The sequence below is a fragment of the Lepus europaeus genome, chromosome 7, assembly GCF_033115175.1.
Source record: "Lepus europaeus isolate LE1 chromosome 7, mLepTim1.pri, whole genome shotgun sequence".
In the NCBI taxonomy this organism is placed as follows: domain Eukaryota; kingdom Metazoa; phylum Chordata; class Mammalia; order Lagomorpha; family Leporidae; genus Lepus; species Lepus europaeus.
In genome coordinates, this window is record NC_084833.1 from 15,970,146 (window position 1) to 15,994,768 (window position 24,623).

Sequence of the window (24,623 nt, forward strand, 5' to 3'; positions counted from 1 at the left end):
CAATAGAGAAGTGGAATTGTGTATTACATAAAGAGGTAGAAAGAAGAGGAGATGTTAATTGTGAATGACCGCATGGGAAAGAAATGTTCCCACTTTTTTTTTTTTAATTAGGACACTTATCTTATTGCATTTAACAACAAGGAAAAAAATTGGATAGAGGAAAATCTTAATATAATCATATAGCAAAATATGTCTGACAACAGTACAATAGCTAATCCTTTATATAGTCAAAGTAATAAATAATTTGAGAATTATGTAATGTGATACAAATCAATTTTTATAATCACTACTCCATTATGATGTGACAGTTAAGCTGTATAACTTCCTTTAGTATCATAGATGTTTTCAGCAAGTGTCCAGCCACAGCTCTTCATGGGAAAAAAAAAAAATGCCACATTTATGCCTCCTACATTCAAAAGTCTAAAAGAATGATATACAAGTTCATTTTTAGACACAAATATCTTACGGCCATCACTAGATGTGATCATACACGAACTAGTTTATATTCTCTAAAATGCATTTATTTTCAGATTGAATGTCCAACTTGTTAATTTGTGGGAAAATGCATTACATTCTGTAAATAAACTGCATATTTACAGCATTTGCCAAGACAAAGAACATTCTCTTCTGTGTTAAAGGAATTCATTTAATTTGCTTTGTTTTTATTTTCCAATAAAAACAAATCATAATTTACATAACTGCGAAAATCGGTATGTGTTTAAAATGTTACATCCTAATTGTGTGCTAGAAATTGTATTCAGTAGACAAAATATCTCAAAATATTCGGTAAAATTTCTAGCGTCCCTTCAAATTCCTAAATAGCCTTATTAAATGATTCATATCTGCACACATAAAGTGCACACATTCACCACACACATACACATTTTAATATACTTGACTGGAGCAGTGAATTCCAACCTCTGGTGGACAAATAAAAATTTAGGCAAATTCATTAATGCTATTGTGATACAGTATGAAAATTGAGGATGTTCTTATTTATACCTAAAGAGTAAATCCCACAAGACAAATGATTAGTGTAAAGAATTACAGTAAAAGTCATCCAATTTTTATTTGGAACTAAAACTAAACTTAGAAGAATACAAGTGACACATGATAAGTTGGACTGAAATTGTAACATATCGATGTCTTCCTAATCTCTGATGATAATTATTAGTGAAGATTGGCAAGACATGAGGAGCTAAGGTAAGTTCTACATAATATCAGTTAGCATTCTGGTTAATGAAAATTAAATGGCTTATAATTATTGGAAAGCTTGAATAATATCCATCACAACCATGATTCATGTTATCTATAATAATGTATTATGGCATTAGCATGGGAAAATGTGATCAAAGAGGCAAACACTTTCATCATTTTCTGTAAATATTGAGCTTCATTCGTCACTTCTCCCTGTACCCTTGACTGTTGTCTTGTAATTTTGCAGTTCTACAAGAAGTTAACTTCCACAATCCTTGATTTTGTGCTTAGCCATATTGTTTGCTTTGACTCCTAAAATGTTCGCAGGTGAAATTAATAGAGTAACTTGAAGTGTGTTTGTATTGTTGGAATAGTCTATGGTGACCCAGTTTTCAACAAAGTCCATTCTCCACCTGGTACTTGGTGGAAGATATACAGACAGACATGTATGTAGTCTGATGGTTAACTGATAAATTTAGCCCAGGGTTAACACCCAAATGTCACAAATAGTTATAAAATAGCTACCTCAGTCATGTTGCTTATATGAAACTTTTGCTTATTCTTGCATATCCTGGGAAGTTATTATTGTTTTTCATTTTAAAATCAGCAAATAGTTGATACTTGAATAATATCTGCCCTTACAGCACATCAATATGTGGATTGCCGTTTATGCCACCACAGGAGAAACTGGGTAAAACATAATTAAAACCTCTCCATACTATTTTCCATAGTGAAATTTAATAAATAGATAAGCAACTGATGAATAGTCACATTGATATAAATGCCAAAACAAGGTTGATAGGCATACATTTGCTAAGCATGCATTATTCTTCTGCTAGTATACATAGAGAACATTCATTTCACAAACCCAAAAACAGTTTTATACCATAACAATATGGACTTTGTATACAATTATATATGTATTATGTATTTATATTATGTATTTCTGTCAAAATGATTAAATTTTATTACTTATTTTTGTTGGTATGGATATCTTTAAGTGTAAAAATGGTATTTGTAAAATTAAATGTACACATTTTAATGCTTATTTTTCTGTTTCTCAATAACTCTTAATATGTTAATTTTTATATAAGGTAGATTTCTTTGTTGTAAATATCAATTCTTTATATCTTCTCAAATATTCATATGCTGCAATACAAATTGAGATCAATAATAGCCACGTCAGTCGTGATAAAATTTATTCATCCATTTTACTATTGTATTATAAAATGTGAATTAAAGGATTAATTTCTATTTTCTGATGTATCCTCTCTAATAATACTTTAAACATTAAATTTATATTAATCAATATTAGATTAAATGCATAGATAATAGATTTTTTAACATTGCTATAAAATCATAAACCCATTTGTAATTGAACAACTATGTTGGTACCCTCAAAATAAATTACATCCCTGCATTATATTTTATGACATAACAACTTGTTTTTGATTAACTTGCTCACTGTCTCTTTCACATCTTTGTTTCTGAGGCTGTAGATCAGTGGGTTAAGCATGGGAACAACTACTGTATAAAAGACAGAGCCTATCTTGACCATGAGCCAAGAATTTTTGGAATTAGGAATACAGTAGAGAAAAAGGATAGACCCATGGAAAATGGTAATGGCCGTCAGGTGGGAGGCACATGTGGAGAAGGCTTTGTGGCGCCCTCCAGTGGAAGGCATCTTCAGGACTGTGATAAAAATGAAGATGTAAGTAGTAAGAATTATCATCAGGCTGCTTACTTCATTAAATGTGGCAGAGATTAAAATGATCTTCTGACTAATGGAGGGGTCAGAACAGGACACAGCAACAATGGCAGCATGCTCACATACAAAGTTATTTATGAACTTAGTTCCACAAAAGGATAAGGTCAACAAAAAATATATAAATGTTAAAGAACAAACTATACCCCAAGAGTACGATGCAGCCACCAACAAGGAACAGAGCTTCTGAGACATCACAACCGTGTACAGCAGAGGATTACAAACTGCCACAAAGCGGTCGTAAGCCATCGCTGCCAACATGAACGTTTCTGTCACCACAAATATGCATGCAAAGAAGAACTGCAGGATGCATCCTGTGAAGGAGATGGTTCTGTCTTCCACAACCAAGTTTTCTAACAGTTTGGGTGTAACTACTGTGGAGTAACAGAAATCCACCAAGGACAAGTGGCTAAGGAAGAAGTACATGGGGGTGTGGAGTTTGGGGTTGATCCTGATGATTAAAATCATGCCCAGGTTCCCCAGGACAGTGACTGTGTAGATGGTCAGGAACACGAGGAACAGGGGCACCTGGAGGTCTGGGTATTCTGAGAAGCCCACGAGGATCAGGGTGACTCCAGCAGTCTGATTTTCTCGGATCCTAGAAACAAAAGGCAAGTTAATTCAGAGAAATGAGAACCAATATGTGCAATGAAACAGTGAAATGAATAAAATTTTAAAGCATAGGGCATCTCTATTAAGAGTATTGAGTAAAATACTAGGATTCCACTGTAAAACAATTCAAATTTGTGTTCATTTTATAAAAATTGAACAGTAAATAAGGATATTCTGTGTGTTTGAGGGAAATGTAAAAAACAATATTTTAACAGAAATATCAACATTAATAAAAACAGAGCCCAGTTGGCTTTATTTCAAATAAAAAGACTCATTATCATAACTTGCTTCATGAGAAGAACCACTCTAACCCTTTTTTCTATATCTGAAATTAGTCAAAACTGTTTGGCAAAGTAAGTGTCATAAATTTTATCATTTTCTTCTCAGCCTCACCAGTTAAAGTGTAAGAAAATTAATTTAGGACAATGAAAAACTTGATAAATGGAAGCAATCTTAGAAAATGGTGAATTAAATATATTCTGTTTGCTTTATTTTCATCACCCTCTGTCTCCTAGTAACCCAACACTTTCAACATATTCTAGCCATGTGTTGAAGTAATACACTAACGTTTATCACTTGTATTGATCTATTTTAAAAAAATAAATTACTATTATTAATGTCGCCTATATTATATTTTAAAGTTTTTGAATCGAAGTATGTGCATTGATAAAGTTATTATAGACAGATCGAATGATATGTCATATTTTGGAACATAGCTTTAAGGCAAACAGTTAAAATTATGAATGACTAGATTGTGCAAAGAAACTTTAGTCCATAGGAAAAAAACATATTCTGCCATTTTATTTTAGTTTAAATTTGCAAAATGTAAGTGCAGGATAGACTCTTCTCAAGACAATAAAATGTTTCTAGAATATTCTTCAATTTCAGATCATGTGTTCTTTCAACCAGAGATGAGTGTGTTACCATATGATCCAGCCATTACACTCCTGGGAATTAACACAAATGAAATGAACTCAGCATATGAAAGAGTTATCTGTAGCCCCAAGTTTATTACAATAGCTATGCTATGGAATCAACTCAGATGTCCCTCAACTAAAGACTGGATAAGCTAAATAGTACATATAGAACACTATTCAGTCATAAAAAAGAATCAACTTCTGTGTTTTGCAACAAAATGGATGTTGCTGAAACAAGCCCATTTCAACAAGATCATACATCATATGTTATCTGTGATATGTGGCTGTCAATTATATGGAATAGAAAAAGTGTATAGGAATGAAATGGACACTTGGGGAAATGATTTTTGTTTTAGCCCTTGTTTATATTCCTGTGAAACTATGGTTTTTAACTTTTACCTTGTTGAATATTGAGGTTAGTGGTGAATTAAGCATGTGATTATACAGTGGATTAAATTATGTGAATGAAAAGAAAAGAAAGGAAGGAAGGAAAGAGATTGAAAGAGGGAGAAGGTGGCCGACGCTGTGGCGCAGTGGGTTAATGCCCTGGCTTGAAGCACTGGCATCCCATTTGGGCACCGGTTCATGTCCTGGCTGCTCCACTTCTGATCCAGCTCTCTGCCAAGGCCTGGGAAAGCAGCAGAAGATGGCCCAAGTCCTTGGGCCCCTGCACCCCATGGGACACCAGGAAGAGGCTCTTGGCTCCTGGCTTTGGATCAGCGCAGCCCCGGCCATTGTAGCCAATTGGGGAGCAAACCATCGGATGGAACACCTCTCTCTCTCTCTCTCTTTGCCTCTCCTCTCTCTGTGTAACTCTGACTTTCAAATAAATAAATAAATCTTTAAAAAGAAAAAAGAAAGAATGAGAGGGAGGAAAGGAAGTAGGATCTTTTCTTAGAACTGTACCAGTGGAATACATAAAATCTGTTTATATTGAGAAAAATAAAAATGAGTATAAAATTTAGAATCTAATACTGAAATACAAACTTTAATAATATATTCAAAGTTTGCAGGACGTTGTATGACCAATAGTACTATTTACATTTTTATTTATTAGAAGTATGAGCAATCACTATGCTTTCAAAATCATGTAGTTTTGAAAATCAGTGTTAAGCATAGACAGCTAGCAACAATTCTGTGCCTTTGGGAATAAAATGTAGAAAATCTCCTTAAATTCACATAAAAAGCACTGTAAAATTTCAATTGTATATTTAATCTAAGACCATAATTGTTTTTCACAATCTCCTAAATTTTCCCACACAATATAGCTTTCCATGATTCCTACATCATTGTACATGAATAATTCCTCAACAATATTTATGCAATATTTGTTTAAATATATTTTAGCATTCCAATGCCATCTTGTGACCATGTTTTCCATTCCCAATCCTGTAAATTTAAAATTCTCTCTGACACATTGTGAACAATTTTCTGTTTTTTTTTTTTTTTTTAACTTGGCAGTCAGTAACTTCAAGTATTCCAAATATCTTTATAGTGAGCGCATTGAGAATCCATTGTTCAGCTTGGTTTGCCTAAAATTGCCCCAATCTAGAATCCAATCATCTTAACACCACTGCATTCTTCTCTTCTCATAAAAGATGTTATCAACTGCTTTTTAGCACAAGCCCACTTACTAAAAGTTTATTTTCCTGTTATTCTCACTCTCAATAGGTTTAAGTTTGCCATCTACTGTTATAAAAATTACCCATTGATTCTTTCTTGTTTCACACACATTTGTGATTTTAATACATAATTATCACATACAGCATATTATCATTTAGATATAATTGTTACCATCATTTAGCTACTCGGAGATTATAGGAACCTAATAGGTAAGGCTCAACTTTTGAAATTTCATATTCACCATAACTTTGGTTTTATTTCTGGGCACACAATATCTATCAAGGCACAAAGTTAAGACCGAATCTGGAAACAAGAGTATAGGCTCTCTCTATGTTGAGCTAAGTATGTTTTGGGGGAACTTCAACACATAGATGTGTTTGTTTCCTGCATACATCATTCTAACTCAGTATTTTACTTATAAATAGACTAAAAGAATAACTTAAACTCACCTAAATACAGAAGCACTTGAGTAATTCATTTACTGAGGAATATTTTGCGAAGATTAATGATCTCCAAATATGCTCCTGCTTAGTAGTAAAAAAAAATAAATACAGACCTAAAAGCAGTAGAAGGATCTCACAGTATATTTCAATGAATATTTCATATATTACTTTTTCTATTGAGAAAACTGTAATAAGGCAGAGATTATACCACTCAAAAACTAAACCTTGTCAAAAAACAGTTTCATAAATACATGTCATGTATATAAATGAAAAGGAAACTAAATAAGATGCTTTGGAAATTCAGTTACAGCTTTAGGAAATAAAGGTTAGTCTCATGGGAAATCTTAAAAACAGCACAGAATATACCTAAGGATTATCCCACATGAGAACTGATGATGATAGGGATTTTTTTTTTTTTTACACCAACTCCCATATGTCATTGAATGAGATCTGCTTGTTTGGATGAATTCACTCAAGTACCCCACCTGAAATGCCTTTGAGAATATCTAACTACTGAGCCTTATGGAAAAATCTCAGGCAAGAATATGGTTTGGAAAGCAGGAGACTGGTTGGTGTATTAGTCATTCAGTGCTTCTACTAGATATTTATGGCTACAAATGTCTTCAAACAGTATTGTAAGGCAACTATAGTGTTTTAAGTAATTTCTGAGGGTGAGGAATTCGGAGTGGCTCACTGCATGATTCTGGCTGCCACAAGATTGTAGTGAAATTTTCTCGGCCGGCGCCATGGCTTAACAGGCTAATCCTCTGCCTTGCAGTGCCGGCACACCGGGTTCTAGTCCCGTTGGGGCGCAGGATTCTATCCCGGTTGCCCGTCTTCCAGGCCAGCTCTCTGCTATGGCCCAGGAAGGCAGTGGAGGATGGCCCAAGTGCTTAGGCCCTGCACCCGCATGGGAGACCAGGAGAAGCACCTGGCTCCTGGCTTCAGATCAGCGCGATGCGCCGGCCGCAGCAGCCATTGGAGGGTGAACCAACGGCAAAAAGGAAGACCTTTCTCTCTGTCTCTCTCTCTCACTATCCACTCTGCCTGTCAAAAAAAAAAAAAAAAAAAGAAAAGAAATTTTCTCTTGAGGCAACAGTAATTTCAATGGTCTGAAGTCATGGAGAGTGTACCTGCAATGTCACTGACAAGCTGTTGGCAGGCCTTAGTTACTCACAGGCTGTATACCTGCAGAATCTGTTCTTGTACTGTGGGCTTTTCTAAAGGGAAGACCAAACCATGACTGATTTCTTATTCTAGATGAGAGACCAAGAGAGCCCACAAATGGAAGCTTGCGGCTCTTTGAATACAATATTTCAGTATCATGCTTTCACTTCTGTCTTCTGCCTTAGGGCTAATGCTTACAAAACATGGGAGAAGTCTAAGCAAATGCATTAAGCAGATCTTTAATTTTCTATAATCTGATGCTTTGACATGTTAAGTCCATGTTATCCCTGCAAAGGCAGCCTCTCCCTGGTGTTGATATACTTAGAGCTGGCAAACTATGCCCCAGATCACCACCTTTACTAAGCTCTAAATTGCCCAGCCATTATCCACCTTCCATAATCATACCTATGGCCAAATACTAGAGAGATTTAGAGGAAACCTCAATACACTGTTGCTTGTTATCATTATTAAAACCTGTTTATGCTAAATTTACTTATACTACTCCAATGATTCCCTCTCACAGTTACCATAATAAAGGTTCTTATTCACATTTCCCCTTACTCTCTCTCCCTCTGCGTTGTCCTAAGGAGCATGTCATGCCTCTTCCTTTTCTGGATCTACGAGCATGCTCTTTTCTTCACAGTGGTCGTTTTCATATTTACATGCTTTTCTGTACCTGATAAAAACTGCCTGAATAATTTCAAACAACTAAAGTATGATTACATGAAGGTAGAAATAATTCACTGCCATTTTAGAGATGAAATGCTGATGTACAAGGCTTACCTGCAATGACTTTGTTCATCCTGAAGAACCACTCAAATCCTCCCAAATGTTCATGTACTATTTCAGTAAGCTGCCATTTTGTCACCTAAATCATGGTCTGAGGAAGATGAGGTAACACACATATGTTTCCCTAACTGTAGAACTGGATATGATGATTTGAGTAGGGAGTAAGTAAAAGTAGCTGTCACCTATGTTATCATTTTCATTAAACACAACTTAAAGCTGAACTACAATAAAAAATAAACTGAATAGAGAAGTATCCTCTTTTTTCAGACTTCATAGTGTCTGGAGTGGGTGTGGGAAGTATAAAACATATTTCTCTGAAACCTCCTAAAGAGAAGTAAATCATAAAATGCATTTTAACTGTATTACATATATATGGACTCCCATTATGGCGAAAATTAAAAGACATTCTGAACAGCAAAAATGGCAAATACAGCTTTCGTTGATTAAACATTAATAATATTCACTTAAAATAAAAAAGAACTAACAAGAACAATGAAGATAAAAAACACACATATTTGGACAAAAATAAACGTATCTTTTAAAATTTCATTGAGTGAGAAGACAGTCGGGAGTTGATTAATCTCCTGACTGTCTCCTTCACATCTTTGTTCCTAAGGCTGTAGATCAGGGGATTCAGCATGGGAATCATGACTGTAAACAACACAGTGGACACTTTGATCAGGAGCCACGAGCTTTTGGAGTTGGGCACACAGTAGAGAAGCAGGATGATCCCATGGAAGATGCAGATGGCAGTCAGGTGGGAGGCACAGGTGGAGAGGGCCTTCCAGAGTCCACCCTTGGAAGGCATCTGGACGATGGTGACTACGATGAACACATAGGAAGCGAGGATGATCAGGAGGCTGCATGTTTCGTTGAATGTCGAAATTATGAAACACGCCGTCTGGCTGAAGGAGGGGTCTGAGCAAGATAAAGAGAGGATGGCCGAGTACTCGCAGCCAAAGTGATGGATGACGTTAGAGCCACAGTAGGAGAGCTCCCACAGAGAGTATGTGAGTGTCAGAGAGCAGAGGCCACCCCAGGTGTAAGTCCCAGCCACCAGGAGAGCACAGAGCCTATGAGACATAGCAACTGTGTAGAGCAGGGGCTTGCAAACAGCCACAAACCTGTCGTAGGCCATCACTGCCAACAGGAACATTTCTGTGATCACAAAAGCACAGATGAAGAAAAACTGAGTCATGCATCCTTCGAAGGAGATGGTTCTGTCTTCCACAGCCAGGATTGCCAGCAGTTTGGGTGTGAATACACTGGAATAACACATATCCAGAAAGGATAGATGGCTGAGGAAAAAGTACATGGGTGTATGAAGTTTGGGATTGATCCTTGTGACCACAATTATGCCCAAGTTTCCCAGAAGAGTGATTGTGTAGATGACGAGGAACACCAGGAACAGTGGTGCCTGGAGGTGTGGGTATTCTGAGAAACCCAAGAGGATGAAGGTGCTCACGGAGCTCAGATTCCCCTCATTCACCTTCATTGCCTTTCATTTAAAATGGAAAAGAAGTGAGAAAAGAAGAGAGGGGAAGATGTGTGTCGGAGGGGAGAAAGGGAGAGAGAAAGAAAGGAAGTAAAGAAAGAGTTGAGAGAAAGGAAGGATGGAAGGGAGAGAGGGAGGGAGGGAGGAAGGAAGGGAGGAAAACAGGGAGAGAAAGCAGAGAAGGGGGAAAGAATAGGAAGAGAAAAAGCTGAACAGTGAAACTGGGCAGATGGGTCAGGAGGGAGACTCAGGAAAGGCAGGCTGTAAACCAACGAAGACAAACATGGTCCATGTATGTTTCCGAGTGCTCTCCTTCACCTTGGGGTCTTTTTTGATCATTTTTTGTCTTTTCATAATGAATCATTAACCTTATCATCCAGTATGTTAGGTTCCTTATCTAGAAAATATAGTGTTTATTAATATTAGTTCATAGTTATCTATAAATGTGTGTGCTACTTAAAGCATTGAAATTGCCATGATAAATACAACTGTATTGGAACTAAGTAGATGTGCCACAAAATCAGAAAAACAATTAACAGATCATAGTCATCATATGATCAGACCTTGGGAAAGTTAAGCATTTTTAATACATAAATACAATCATAGTAAAGTTGAAGCAGAGAATGTATTGTCAGACATTCTTAGTTCTGATGTGTTGAACTTTTACCTACCCTAAGTATATTCCATTATAAAGGACTCATAGAATGTCTACTTAAAAATATCTACACAGGGTCAGCGTTGTGGCTTAGCAGGTTAAGCTGGCGCCTGTAGCACCTGCATCCCATATAGATGCCAGTTCTATTCCTAGTTGCTACACTTTGGATCCAGCTCCCTTCTAATGCACCTGGGGAAGCAGCAGAGAATGGCCCAAGTGCTTGGGCTCCTGTTTCCCGTGGGAGACTCAGAAGAACTCCTGGCTTTTGGCTTTGGCATGGTATTGTTTGGAGTTAATTAAACTTCTGGCAAGATTACTGAGAGTGAGTGAATTAAATGCATAAATATTTACAACATTGAAAAAGAAAAATAAATAACCCAGGTGTTTATATACTTGGCTCCTTTTAATTTTAAATTAACCTTCAATTTCAAAATCCAAATGCCATTGATTCCACAATAATGCATCATTTTCACACTTTCTTGTAAAATTATATAGTCTCTGTTTATGGCTCCTGGAAAGTAAGTAAGGAAATACATGGAAGAAATTGAAAAACTTCCTTTTTCCTCCTACCATCACCAATTTTTACCTAGATACAAGGGTCTCTCCTAGTGTATGATAAAATCGAACATCTCTTTAGCTTTGAGCACCATGATTTAAGTATTTTTAACAACATTGTAGCACAAAATACATTAAAACAAAATTTTTTTTCTATTGGGATTTTTATAATATCCTCAAGTAATAGGTACATTTTTGTCACTAAATACAATACTCTCTGTATATTTATGACAGTTTTTTTAATTGAATCCTATTAAGCAATCATTTACTTTTTCTAATCCGTTGAAATGGCAGCTGTTCTCCTCTAATGTGTTACACCATGTCACGTTTCAAGGACAACTACGCAACGTAGATCTTCTAAGCAAACTTTCCTGGTCAACCAATTATAATTGTTTGTCTCCTGCTCTATTTTCCTTGCACTACACTATTTATAATATGTATGCCATAGTTTACAATTTGATATATGTATGTATGCATATGTTTATTTTCCTTAATTAATTACTTTCCATGTGGATAAATTTATATTTAACATTTCATCTAAAACCACAAGTGTACCTAAGAGTATTCAAGGACAACATTTGGAATTCAGTCCCATAGTCCTAGAAAAAAGGAAAATAAACTTTATCATCTCAAATGCACATCAGCCATTGAGCTCCACATAACTCACAAAAGGTTTTCCTCCATTAAAATGCCCAAGATTTTAATATATATAGTAAAAGAATGATAAGATGCTCAACATTGAAACAACTCACCAAAAGAAAAATTTTCCTGGAGCACATTTTTTATTGGTAGATCTCCTGCTACTATTACTAAACTGCATGCACAATTTCTGCTCAAAATTAAACTTTTCTTATATATTTTCCAATGTCTTTATAGGCAGTGAGTGATCTTCAAAATGCAATTTAATAAAGGAAGCAACTAGTGATGCTTTTACCACTGTCCATAAATTTCACAGCAAGCATAGAGACCCCTTTAAGGAACAGACAGATCCTGAAACTGTGTCCTAGGGACATATTGTGTGCTTCATATCTACTCCTTGACTCTGGGGACAGGGTCCCTGGAGAATCCTCACGGCTTAATGTCAAGAGGTAAAAACAGGATAATGAGAGGAAATCTTTACTGTGACACAGAATGTAAGATCTCCAAAATTATTCATAGTTTGATATTTGTATCTTAAAAATTTTACCTCTATATAGAGGTGTATTTCTGAAAATCATGGAAAAAAAAAAAACAAGAAAGATCATACCTACTCCAATCATCTCTCAACAGTTGCAGCTTTAATCTTTTCACTTGGCTTGTTTGTTTGTTTGTTTAAGTATTTATGTAGAAACATATATAGCATTGCACTGTACATGTTACTAGCTACAACCACATAAGTTACTTTTGCATTCTAAAGATTCCTTCAGCAGGAGGTTTAGAGAATGGCATATGTTAGGCATCAGGATTTTTTTTCTTTTTATAGATTGAGCTTTATTTCTTCAGTACAATCATATAGGTCATAGTACTACTACTTTAAATCCATCAATGTGATTCTTGTGTCTATTGGAGTACAGCACATACCAGGGAAGAAAAACTGTTGTGATAAACATTGACCCAACAAAATACTGCTACACTGGTTGACGGCCATGAAGACTTGGGCCAAGCACATTGTGCAATGTGATTTTAAAAAAATTACAAAAATTACTCAAAGGGACTGGAAATTCTGGTGCTGGTTGTATTGGAAGATTTCAATATATGGGAAGTCTAAACCGAAGTAACTAATTAATGTTCAATAATTATTAGTTTATACAGCTCTTTTAATAGGGGATAGTGAGCAAAAAATAAGTGTCTCTTGTAAGATTCTAGTGTTGAACCCCATCAGTATATATGATCTGGTATTTTGACTGAAGTCAAGTAAGAAATTACTTCACTGAGAATACTTATGATCTAAGCAAGGGGTTATTTTAAAATGTGTCATTTAAGATCTAAGCAACTGATCACTTTTAAAGCATATCATTGAGAAACAAAAGCAATGTTTCTCTTTTCTCTATTTTTAATAGATATCTCAATATAGTAAACAAGCTCATTATAAAGAGACAAAGACAAAATGTGTCCAATGTATTTTAATAGCATTTTCATTAAGCATTATTTTCATGACCTATAAATATATTTTTCATCAAGTAACTCAAACTTCAGATTAACAGATAAAAAAAGCACAGATATCTTAATTATGGATGTATGGATGTTTCCATGAGAAAGAAATGCTCTCAACTTCTTTCTTAGGCACTCTTTTATTCTAATACAATTGACAGCAAGAATAGACATTCACAGAGAGAAAATCCATTAATATAATTATACAGTAGTATACTAAGATATTTGTCAATTTATTATGAAAGTTGACATTTATACAATATGATATCTATTTTTATAATTACATGCAGGTTAAGTAAATTTGTATTGTATAACTTTCTTTAGCCTCATGTGCATCCTCAGCAAGTGTCCTGCCACCCACATGGAAAAAATTGTCACATTGATGCCTATAACATCCACAGGTTTAAAAGAGTAACAATCAAGTGCATTTGTAGAAATATAACATGTTATCTAAAACACATTTACCTTAACAGCTAAAATGTTTACTTTTAGACTGAAAGTACAACTTGAGATTTTGTGGAAAAAAATGTGTTACACTAAATTACACATTCATCACAATAAAAAATTCTATTCTTAAAAGAATTCAATTATTTTTATTTTCACTTTCCAGTAGAGTAGAACTATATGTAATTCTGAAATTAATATGTGTGTTTAAAAATAATTTATTCCAATCCTTATGCTAGAAATCTTATTGAATAGATGGATTTCTCTACAGTACCTGAGTTAATTTCTTAAGTCCTTTCTATATTACTATGTATTTGAGTTAAATTATGCATATATGCACACATATTCATTTATGCATGCACCAAACACATACACATATAAAGATACTTCAGTGGAACATTTAATTGTAACCCTTGCTGGACAAATAAAAATTTAAGTAAATTCATTCTTAATGGTGTAATGTACTATGAAAATTGAGAAATTTTTTTGTAAAACTAAATAGTAAGTAAGTAGGACCCATGATTGGTGTAAACAATTATAGCAAAACAACACTCAATTTTTGTTTGAAAATAAAACTAAACCTTGGGATAATATTAGTAACATTTACTCAACTGGACTGGAACTGCAACACTTGGACATCTTCTTACTCTCTGCTGATAAACATTAAACTCAGATTGGGAAAACATGAAGAACTAAAATAACTTCTTAGACATAATCTCTACCAGTCTTTTTGTTAAGAAAATTAAAGAGCCTATCAATTATTAGACACCTTTAATAATACTAATCACAGCCATGTGTTATATATTATCTGTAATAAAGTATATGACATTATTAAGGAAAACTGATTTCAAAGTGGTAAATATTTTAATGAATTTTTCATAGATATTGACTTGAATTCTTCACTTTTCCCTGTACCTATGACTGATGACTTGTATCTTTGCAGTTCTACAAGAAACACATAACTTCATCACTCCTTGCTTTTGAGCTTAGTTGTAGTTTTCTCTGATTCCTGTGATGTGGACAGATGAAATCCAGATGGGGACTTGAAGCATGATTTTATTATCAATTGTGTCGACTGTGGCTTGGCTTTCAACAATGACCATTACCTAAATGGTATTTGGAAGATGACATACAGACATGTAGTATGAAGGTTAGCTGATGAAGTTAGCCTAGGGTTAAAACAAAAGTGCTCCAACTTTTTTCAACATAGCTGACATATTATTTGCAATAATGGTATTGCGATACATTTGCATATTATTTGCAATAATTTACAAAAATGTTATTGCAATAACATTTGCATACTATTATACAATATTGGAGTTTATGATAAAGTCCCTTTTTAATTAACAAACATTTGATGCTTGAATGATATCTGTGTATTATATCAGTATCACCATGCCAGTTACTGTACTGTAGTATCATGGGAAAAATCGTGAGTAGATAATTAGGTTCTCTCCATATTATTTTCTTCCCCTGAAATAAGTAGAAAGTATCCTTATGCCATTTTTAATAACAAGTACATAATGATGAATAGTCATATTGAAAATGACAAATCTGGGATGATAGCAATATATTTGTAAAATAGGCATCATATTCTTGTGCTAGCATGTATAGAGGACATATAATTCATAATATCAAATAAAATTAATGGCACCAGATTCTGGACTCTTTATGTATGTGTATGTGTATATATATATATATATATATATATATTTATTTATCGTATACATACTTGTTTTTTCTGTTTCCCTGGAAAATTTAAAATGTCAAGTAATACGTGTAAAATTATGTTAAAACGTTTAAATATTTCATGTTTTTCTGTTTTTATATTAATTTTATATTATAAGGTAAATGTCTTCATTTTAAATGGTAATCCTCAAAATAATCAAAAAAACCCACATTTCACAAGAAAACTGAGATGAAAGTGACCCAGGACAATCACATGACAAAATATAGAAATCTATTTAACTTTTGTATTACAAAATATGAGTTACATATTTAGTTATGTGGTCTGATATTTCATCTATGATAATATTTTTATTTTAAATTTAACTTACAAAATATTATACTTAATGCATAGATATTAGGTTAGAAGATTATTATAGACACTGTTCAAATTTGTTATTGAGCAACTACATTGGTACCCACAAAAATTAATATTCATTTTATTATATTTTATGATGTAACAATCTGTTGTTGATTAACTTACTCACGGTCTCCTTCACATCTTTGTTTCTGAGGCTATAGATCAGAGGGTTAAGCATGGGAATGACTACTGTATAAAAGACAGAGCCTACCTTGAGAATCAGCCATGAATTTTTGGAATTAGGAATACAGTAGAGTAAAAGGATAGACCCATGGAAAATGGTAATGGCCGTCAGGTGGGAGGCACATGTGGAGAAGGCTTTGTGGCGCCCTCCAGTGGAAGGCATCTTCAGGACTGTGATAAAAATGAAGATGTAAGTAGTAAGAATTATGATCAGGCTGCTTACTTCATTGAACGTGGCACCAACTAAAATGATCATCTGACTAATGGAGGCATCAGAACAGGATGCTGCAACAATGGCAGCGTATTCACAGACAAAGTTATTTATAAGCTTAATCCCACAAAAGGATAAGGTCAACAAAGATGATGTAAATGTTACACAACACACTATACTCCAAGAGTATGAAGCAGCCACCAACAAGTAACAAAGTTTCTGAGACATCACAACAGTGTAGAGTAATGGATTACAAACGGCCACAAAGCGGTCGTAGGCCATCGCTGCCAACATGAACGTTTCTGTAATCACAAATATGCATGCAAAAGAGAATTGTAGGATGCATCCTGCAAAGGAGATGGTTCTGTCTTCCACAACCAAGTTTTCTAATAGTTTTGGTGAAACTAATGTAGAATAACATAAATCCACAAAGGACAAGTGGCTAAGGAAAAAGTACATAGGGGTGTGAAGTTTGGGGTTGATTCTGATGATTAAAATCATGCCCAGGTTTCCCAGGATAGTGACTGTGTAGATGGTCAGGAACACGAGGAACAGGGGCACCTGGAGGTCTGGGTATTCTGAGAAGCCCACTAGGATGAAGGTGATTCCAGCAGTCTGATTTTCTTCTGTCCTAGGGACAAAATAAGAAAGTTAATCCAGAAAAGTGACAACTGTTCTTTACAATAGGAAAAGAAAATGAACACTGAGAGGCTTGGCATCTCTAGTCAGTATTGCTGAAGCAGATCTGTGTTGTGGGTTAAGCCGCTGCCTGTGGCGCCAGCATCCATAGGAACCAGGCTGCTTCACTTTTGATCCAGCTTCTCTGATGTACCTGGTAAGGTAGTGAAAGAGGGCCCAAGTGCTTGGGCACCTGCACCCATGTGGGAGACCAGAAAAGGCTCCAGGTTCCTGGCTTCAGCCTGGCCCATCCCTGGCTCTTGTGGACATTTGGGAAGTGAACCAGCAGATGAAAGATCTCTCTCTCTCTCTCTCTCTCTCTCTCTCTCTCTCTCTCTTTCTTCACTTCTCTCTCCCTCTGTAACTGTGCATTTCAAATACATAGAAAAAAGAAGAGTTTTGCTTAAAATACTAGAATTCCACTGTTACATTATTCAAAAGTTGGTGTTTATTCTCATATAAATTGCACATTAAATAATAATGTGTGTGTGCAATGGGAAATGATAAAAATAATATTTAAATAAGAATAATCCTACAAATAGAGCACAGCCTGCTTTATTTCAAATGACACATCATTGTCATTAGACAGTTTGCTTCATGTGAGAAACCACTCTAATCCTTATGCCTAAATCTGAAATTAGCTGAGGGAAAATACATAACATATTTTTTGACATTTTCATTTTTCCCTCATGTGCTAAAGTATAAGATACTTAATCTATGATTGTTAAAAACTTGAGAAATAAAAACAACCCTATAAAATGGTTAACTTAAAATTTATTGCTTTATGTTCTTTCATTGATGTTCTGTTTTCTAGTAATCCAGTCGTATTTTCAACATATTTTATAGATATATTGAGTAATATACTAACATTTTATTCACTCATGTAGAACATTGATTTTCTTCACTCATGTTGAACATGTTGAAAAATGTAAAGTGTTACTGTTGATGACATTTATACTTTAAAAGTTATTTTTAATAGGAAAATATGTACAATGATAAAATCATTGAAATCATTAAATGAAAAATTTCATTTCCAGATGTGGTATAATTCAGAATAAGGCGAGGCGCCAGTGACTCAGCAGGTAAGGCCACTGCCTGAAGCACCAGCGCTCCATATGGGTGCTGCACCTACGTGGGAGACCCAGAAGAAGCCCCTGACCACCAATGTCGGATTGGCCCAGCTCTGCCCGTTTTGGGGAGTGATCCAGCAGATGGATGATCTCTCTCTCTCTCTCTCTCTCTCTCTCCCTGCCTCCCTGATTCTGCCATTCAAATAAACAAATAAATCTTTTTTTTAAAGAAGGCTGAATGGCAAACAATAAGAACTATGAAAAAACAAGACCATGCAAATAAACTTTAGACAATAGAAAAAGTGCATTTTTATATTTTGATTCAAGTGTAAAACCTTGCCAAGTAGACGTGCTAGGGTAGACCCTTCCCCAACAAGATAACATAATGTTCCTTGAATATTCCTCAATGTATTTCTTCAACAAGAAAATGAGCATATTAACAATAGAAAATTTAGAATACTAGGACTGAAGTAGAAACTTTTACAATGTATTCAGTTTTTAAGGCACCATATGACAAAGGATAGTATTCAGTTTTGTGTTTATTAGAATTATAAATAATTTGTGAGATTTCAAAAACTTGTAGTTATGAAAAATCAGTCCTAAGCATACATAGCTAGCAACAATCGGGGCATAGGGCAATATAATGTGGAAAATCTTCCTAAACTCCCATGACAATATAAGAACTATATAATATCAATTAGTTATTTAATCTAAAATCATAATTGTATTTTGGTATTCCCCTAAGTTTTTCTGTTACAGTATAGCTTTCTGGGATTCCTACAGGATTTTCCCTGAAGGAAAGATATCCTTCAAAATAACAATGCCTCAACAATTCTTATTCAGTAGTTATTCACAAAACCTCAGCCTAACAATGCTATGTTACACCAAGATTCCCCAACCACACTCCCACCAAGTTAAAGTACTCTACAAAACACTGTGCAAGAATTTTCTGTAATTATTTAAGCTGGCAGTCAGTAACTTCAAGGATATCAAATACTTTGAATTAATGAATCCAAGAAATCTACATTGTGAAGCTCGGCTTGACCACAACTTCTCATTTCTAGAAATCCAATCTTATGACTACTAATGCATTCTTCTCTACTCTTTGAAGATTATCAATTGCCATGTGGCACATACCCATTTACTAAAAGTTTATTTCCCTGTTATTCTCATTATTGTTTTTTTTTACTACATACTATCATCAACATTACTTACTGTTTCTTCTCTGTTTTGTACACATTCCTGTTTTTCACTCACAATGACCATAAACAGCCTCCTGTCATTTACAGGCATAGCTGTTACTATCTCTCACCTCCTCAGCGATTATAGGAATTGTACAGATGGCCTCAATTTTTGTTATTCAATATTTGCCAGAATGTTGGTGTCATGGCTGGGCACATGGCAGACACCCAAGGAGAAAACTAGAATAGAATAAACATATCGAGAACACAGTCAAGTGGAGTGGATTTGGGGGCACTTGAACCTATAGATGCATTTGTCTCCTGAAAAGATCAGCCTAAGTCAGTATTTTCTCTATCACATGAATAAAAGAACTCAGCCAACTCACCTGAATTCAGAAGTAGTTGGTTGATTCATTTACGGAGGAATCCTTTAATAAGATTAATAAACTTTAAACATGCTTGTGCTTAGTAGTTAACCAACAGAAAATGATCTAAAAACAGTATAAGCTCTAACTATATTTCATTGAACGTTTCATATGTTATGTTTTCCCAATCTATTTAGAAAATCTCAGAGAAAGCAAAGATTATATGACTCCTTAAAACTAAAACAGATTCGTACACATATGAAATCTACAGAAAAGGCAACTAAATAAGATATATTACCCAGTCAGCTATAGCTGCAGGAAACTAATGTTTTGTCTTATGGGGATAGTCTTGAAAACACTATAGAATATACCAAAGGATTATCCCACTTGAGAACTGATGGCCATGGGGATTTATTTACACCAACTCCCACATGTCATCAAATGAGAACTGTTGATTAGGAGGCAGTCATTCAAGTATCCCACCTGAAATGCATTTAAGATGCTCTAACTGCTGAGTTGATGGAAACTCAGAAGAAGCTGGCCATTTTATTAACCAATTAGTGCTACTACCAGTTATTTAAACGTACAAATGATTTCAATTTTAGTACTTGTAAAAAAAAACAGACAATATTTATTGTCTGAGTTTCTGAAAGTGAGGAAATTAAAAGTGGCTCACTGGATGGTTTTGATTTTTAGCAGGTTTTCCTCAACCTTCCTCTTGGGACAATAGTAATCTCCAGGCTCAATAGAAATGCAGTCACTAACATGTCACTAATGTGTCACTAACATGTTACTAACATGGCTGTTGGCAGGCTTACCTTCCTCACAGGTTCTTTGACCAAAAGTATTAACTTCTTGTCATATGGCCTTTTCCAAAGGAAAGTTAAAAGCATGACAGCTCACTCCAGATAAGACATTCAAAACTTCACCAAAATCAAGTTGGAAACCTTTTTTGTTTAAAGATTTATTTATTTATTTAAAGGTAGAGTAACAGAGAGAAAGAGGAAGAGAGAAAAAGAGATCTTCTGTCCACAGATTCACTCCCTAAATGGCCACAAACTTCAGAGCTATGCCTGTAGGAAGCCTGTAGGGTGAGGAGTTTCTTCTGGATCTCCCACCTGGGTTAGGGGCCCAGGTAGTTGGGCTATCATTGCTGCTTTACCAGGTACATTAGCAGGGAGCTGCACCAGAAGTTGGGCAACCAGTACTCAAACCATTGCCTGTATGTGATGCTGTTTTCCTAGGTGGTGGCCTAACCTGCTGGTCACAATGCAGACCCCCAGATGGAGACATTTTAGCCCAGCACATACTATCACTCTTTGTCTCTGCATTGTGCTATTAGTTATAATACATTGGAGATTACACAGGTGTATTGAGAATTTGTTTTATTTTCTATATTCTGATTCTTTTACATATTAAGGACTTGCAAGCTCTAGATAGACAACCTCTGTTAGGGCTACATATTTTTTTTTAAGGCAGAGTTAGATACTGAGAGAGAGAGACAGAGAGAGTCTTCCTTCCGTTGGTTCACTCCCCGAATGGCTGCTACAGCCGGTGCGCTGTGGCCGGCATGCTGCGCCAATCTGAAGCCAGGAGCCAGGTGCTTCCTCCTGGTCTCCCATGCAGGTGCAGGGCCCAAGCACTTGGGCCATCCTCCACTGCCTTCCCGGGCCACAGCAGAGAGCTGGACTGGAAGAGGAACAACCGGGACAGAATCCGGCGCCCCAGCCGGGACTAGAACCCAGGGTGCCGGCACCGCAGGCAGAGGATTAGCCAAGTGAGCTGTGGCGCCAGCTGGGGCTACATATTTCTAAGAGACTGTAAACCATTCGTCCTGCAGTGGGAATTTAGAATGCAAACCAACCTGAGCCCATGTCCCCAGAACAAGGAAATGAAGGAACGAACAAGCAATCCTAGTCATATAGAAATCAAAGCCTGCAATCGGTTATAATATATTTGATAAAATAAACTTTATATTAAAAATGGTAAAAAAAAAGAATACCATTTTATAATTATGAAGGGGAAAATAAAGCAAGAGTGTATAACAATTGTAAATATATTTGCATCCAACATTGAACCAACTAAACATATAATGCAAACATAAATAAACCCAATGGAGAGGTCAACTTCTTTATAATATTAATACAGGCTTTAATCCTCCACTTCCAACAAAGAACATATCATGTATGCAGAAAATCAATAAAAAGTAACAGAGATAAACTGGACTCTAGACCAAATGAAATTACCAGCCATTTACAGAATACTCCATTGAACAGCTCCAAAGACATAATTTTTCAGTAGCACACGGTACATTCTCCAGGATAGATCATTTGTTAGGCCACAATACAAATCTTAGCAAATTTTAAAGTGAAATCAGATCAAGTTGTTTTTTTTTTTCTGATCACAATGTAATAAAACTAGAAATAAATAACAGAAGGAATTTTGGAATATGAACTAATAATCAAAAATTAAATATACTCCTGTAAAACCCAAGGAGTCAATAAAAAATTAAACATTACATTTAAAAATTCTTTGAGACAAATGAAAATAGAAACACAATATACCAAACACCTGTGAGATAGAACAAAAACAGATCTCACATGGAAAATTTACAGCAATAATCATCCATATAAAATAGTGGAAAGCTCTCAAATGAAAACCCAATACTATTTTTAAGGAATTAGACAAAAAAGAATTAACTATGTCCAATATAAGAGTTTCAAAAACCTACAAAATAATAGCAGAAACATATATACAGAAGTCCAGTAAAATGAATAGTTCTATTTAAAAAAAAAACACAAACAAAATGGACCAATTTTTAGGTAGACTAAGGAAAAAATGTAATACAGTGTGATCTCATTCCACTCCATTTAGAATTGAATATTATGAAGAAGGGGGAAAAATGCTATTGAGTATGTGCAAAACGGGGAACTCTGATACTCTACTGGTGGGAATCTAAATTTGTATAGTCATTATGGAAAACAGCATGGAGATTACTCCATGATTTAAAAATTGAATTACCATATGATCTAGCTATCCCACTTCTGTATGTATATATATATATATATATATATTAATTCAGCAGATAAAAGATGTAGCTATACACCCATGTACACTAGCCAAGACATGGATTCAACCTAGCCGTCCATTGGTGAATGAATGAATAAAGTCAATATGCTATGTACGCAGGATGGCATATTTTTGTGGTAGAAAAACTGAAATTCTGCCATTTGCAAAAACATGGATGAACTTAGAGGACATTATCTTAAGTGAAGTGAATAAAAACAAAAGACAAATATCACATTATCTCAGTCAAATGTGGAATCATCCCTTGTAACTAGAGAGCAGAGGAGTAGTTCATGGAGGTTAGAGAGAGGAGGGGGCAGGACAGAAATACAAAGTTAAAGTTAGCAGGAAACAAATGAGTCTGGTGTTGTATTGAATAGGAGAGTGACTATAACTGAAAAAATGTATTCTGAACTTTAGGGAAGTTAGAAATGAAGATCACCACAAAGAAATGATAGATATGCTAAATTACCTCAACTTGGCCATTATATAACATACATTACTAAAAGCTTATGCTATACCCATAGCCATGTAAAGTTTAAAATTACACAATTTGTAAAATATACACACAAGTACAAATATATACGGTTTTTAAGACACTTGAATGAAGAATTAATTATCATTTTGGTTGACAGACAATTAACAATTAAATGTCTTGCTACCATTGTGATCCACTAGGAGTTGTGAAAATTTTGTTAAATATGCATAAACAGTATGCTAATTAAGACATGTGATTTGCTTCACAACACTACAGTATAAAAATGTGAATTTTTATTTGGAATAAAATGAAATCTTTGGTGAAAAAAGTAACATTTAGCAGGTTGCATTGGAACTATGAATGAGGATAGCATATCTTCCTAAGCTCTTGTTATAAGCCTTATCCATGTTTGGCAAGACACAAAGACAGAAGTAAGTGTTAATCACACTCAGACATTTTGTTCAGGAAATCAAATGACCTCTGGGTCAGCATTGTGGCACAGAGAGTTAAACTGCCACCAGCAAAGCTAACATCCCATATCAGAATGCCTGAGTTCAATCCCAGAGGCTCTTCTTTTTTTTTATTTTATTTTATTTTTATTTTTTGACAGGCAGAGTGGACAGTGAGAGAGAGAGACAGAGAGTAAGGTCTTCCTTTGCTGTTGGTTCACCCTCCAGTGGCCTCTGCGGCCAGCGTGCTGCGGCAGGCCCACTGCACTGATCCAAAGCCAGGAGCCTGGTGCTTCTCCTGGTCTCTCATGGGGTGCAAGGCCCAAGCACTTGGGCCATCCTCCACTGCACTCCCGGGCCATAGCAGAGAGCTGGCCTGGAAGAGGGGCAACCTAGACAGAATTCGGTGCCCCGACCTGGACTAGAACCCAGTGTGCCAGCGCCACAAGGCAGAGGATTAGCCTATTGAGCCACAGCGATGGCCACAGATGCTATTCTGATCTAGCTTCAAGTTAACGTGCATGGTACAAAAACACAAAATGGCTCAAGGGCTTGGTCTCCTGCCAACCATGTAGGAGATATATATGGAATTACCAGCTCCTGGCTTGGGCTTGTCCCAGCCTCTGCTATTGCAGCCATCTGTAGAGTGAGCCAACAGATGGACGAGATGTCTATCTCTCTAATTCTCCTCTGCTTTGTTCTGTATCTCCCTCCCTCTCTGTCATTCTGCCCTTCAAATAAATCCACTTTTGTTGGAAAAAGCTAAATGACCTAATGATTATTCGAAAACTTCAGTAAAACAAGTCACATCTGTGGTTTATCTGTTACCTGAAATAATGTTATCTGGCCTTATCAATGAATGATGTGTTCAAGGAGATAAATGTTTTCATCAATTTTTGGTAGAATTCAAATCCAACTGTTTAATTCACTAGGTACCCATGAGTGTGGACAGTAGGTATTTCTGCCTCTGCACTCCTCGTGAAGAAATTTTCTTCATAGAGCACAGAGCATGACTGCAGGAACTATAAAGGATAGTTTATGACCTACTACCAAGAAGAGCATTG

General features: G+C 35.5%; 3 protein-coding genes across 3 annotated transcripts; all 3 read right to left on the reverse strand.

Moving 5' to 3' along the window:
• Window positions 1–2,617: 2,617 nt before the first annotated feature.
• LOC133763669 (olfactory receptor 5D13-like) lies at window positions 2,618–8,526 on the reverse strand. The gene is made up of 3 exons (XM_062197464.1): window positions 8,508–8,526; window positions 7,735–7,777; window positions 2,618–3,560 (listed from the first exon to the last, which is right to left on the reverse strand). The coding sequence occupies exons 1-3, from the start codon at window positions 8,524–8,526 to the stop codon at window positions 2,618–2,620; spliced, it is 1,005 nt and encodes a 334-aa protein (XP_062053448.1).
• Window positions 8,527–9,051: 525 nt separating this feature from the next.
• Window positions 9,052–10,008, reverse strand: LOC133763670 (olfactory receptor 1165-like). Its single transcript, XM_062197465.1, has one exon. The coding sequence runs from the start codon at window positions 10,006–10,008 to the stop codon at window positions 9,052–9,054; it is 957 nt and encodes a 318-aa protein (XP_062053449.1).
• A 5,952-nt stretch (window positions 10,009–15,960) lies between these two features.
• Window positions 15,961–18,295, reverse strand: LOC133764288 (olfactory receptor 5D13-like). The gene is made up of 2 exons (XM_062197959.1): window positions 18,288–18,295; window positions 15,961–16,903 (listed from the first exon to the last, which is right to left on the reverse strand). Exons 1-2 carry the CDS (start codon window positions 18,293–18,295, stop codon window positions 15,961–15,963), a joined length of 951 nt encoding a protein of 316 aa, XP_062053943.1.
• Between the last annotated feature and the right edge of the window lie 6,328 nt (window positions 18,296–24,623).

Excerpts from the sequence above, each read along its gene's own strand:
- LOC133763669 (XM_062197464.1), bottom strand. Across the intron at positions 3,561-7,734 it reads ATTCTGCAGGTATACAGCCT|GATCCGAGAAAATCAGACTG; the intron begins GTGAGTAACTAA and ends TTTTGTTTCTAG.
- LOC133763670 (XM_062197465.1), bottom strand. The coding sequence starts at position 10,008 with ATGAAGGTGAATGAGGGGAATCTGAGCTCCGTGAGCACCTTCATCCTC.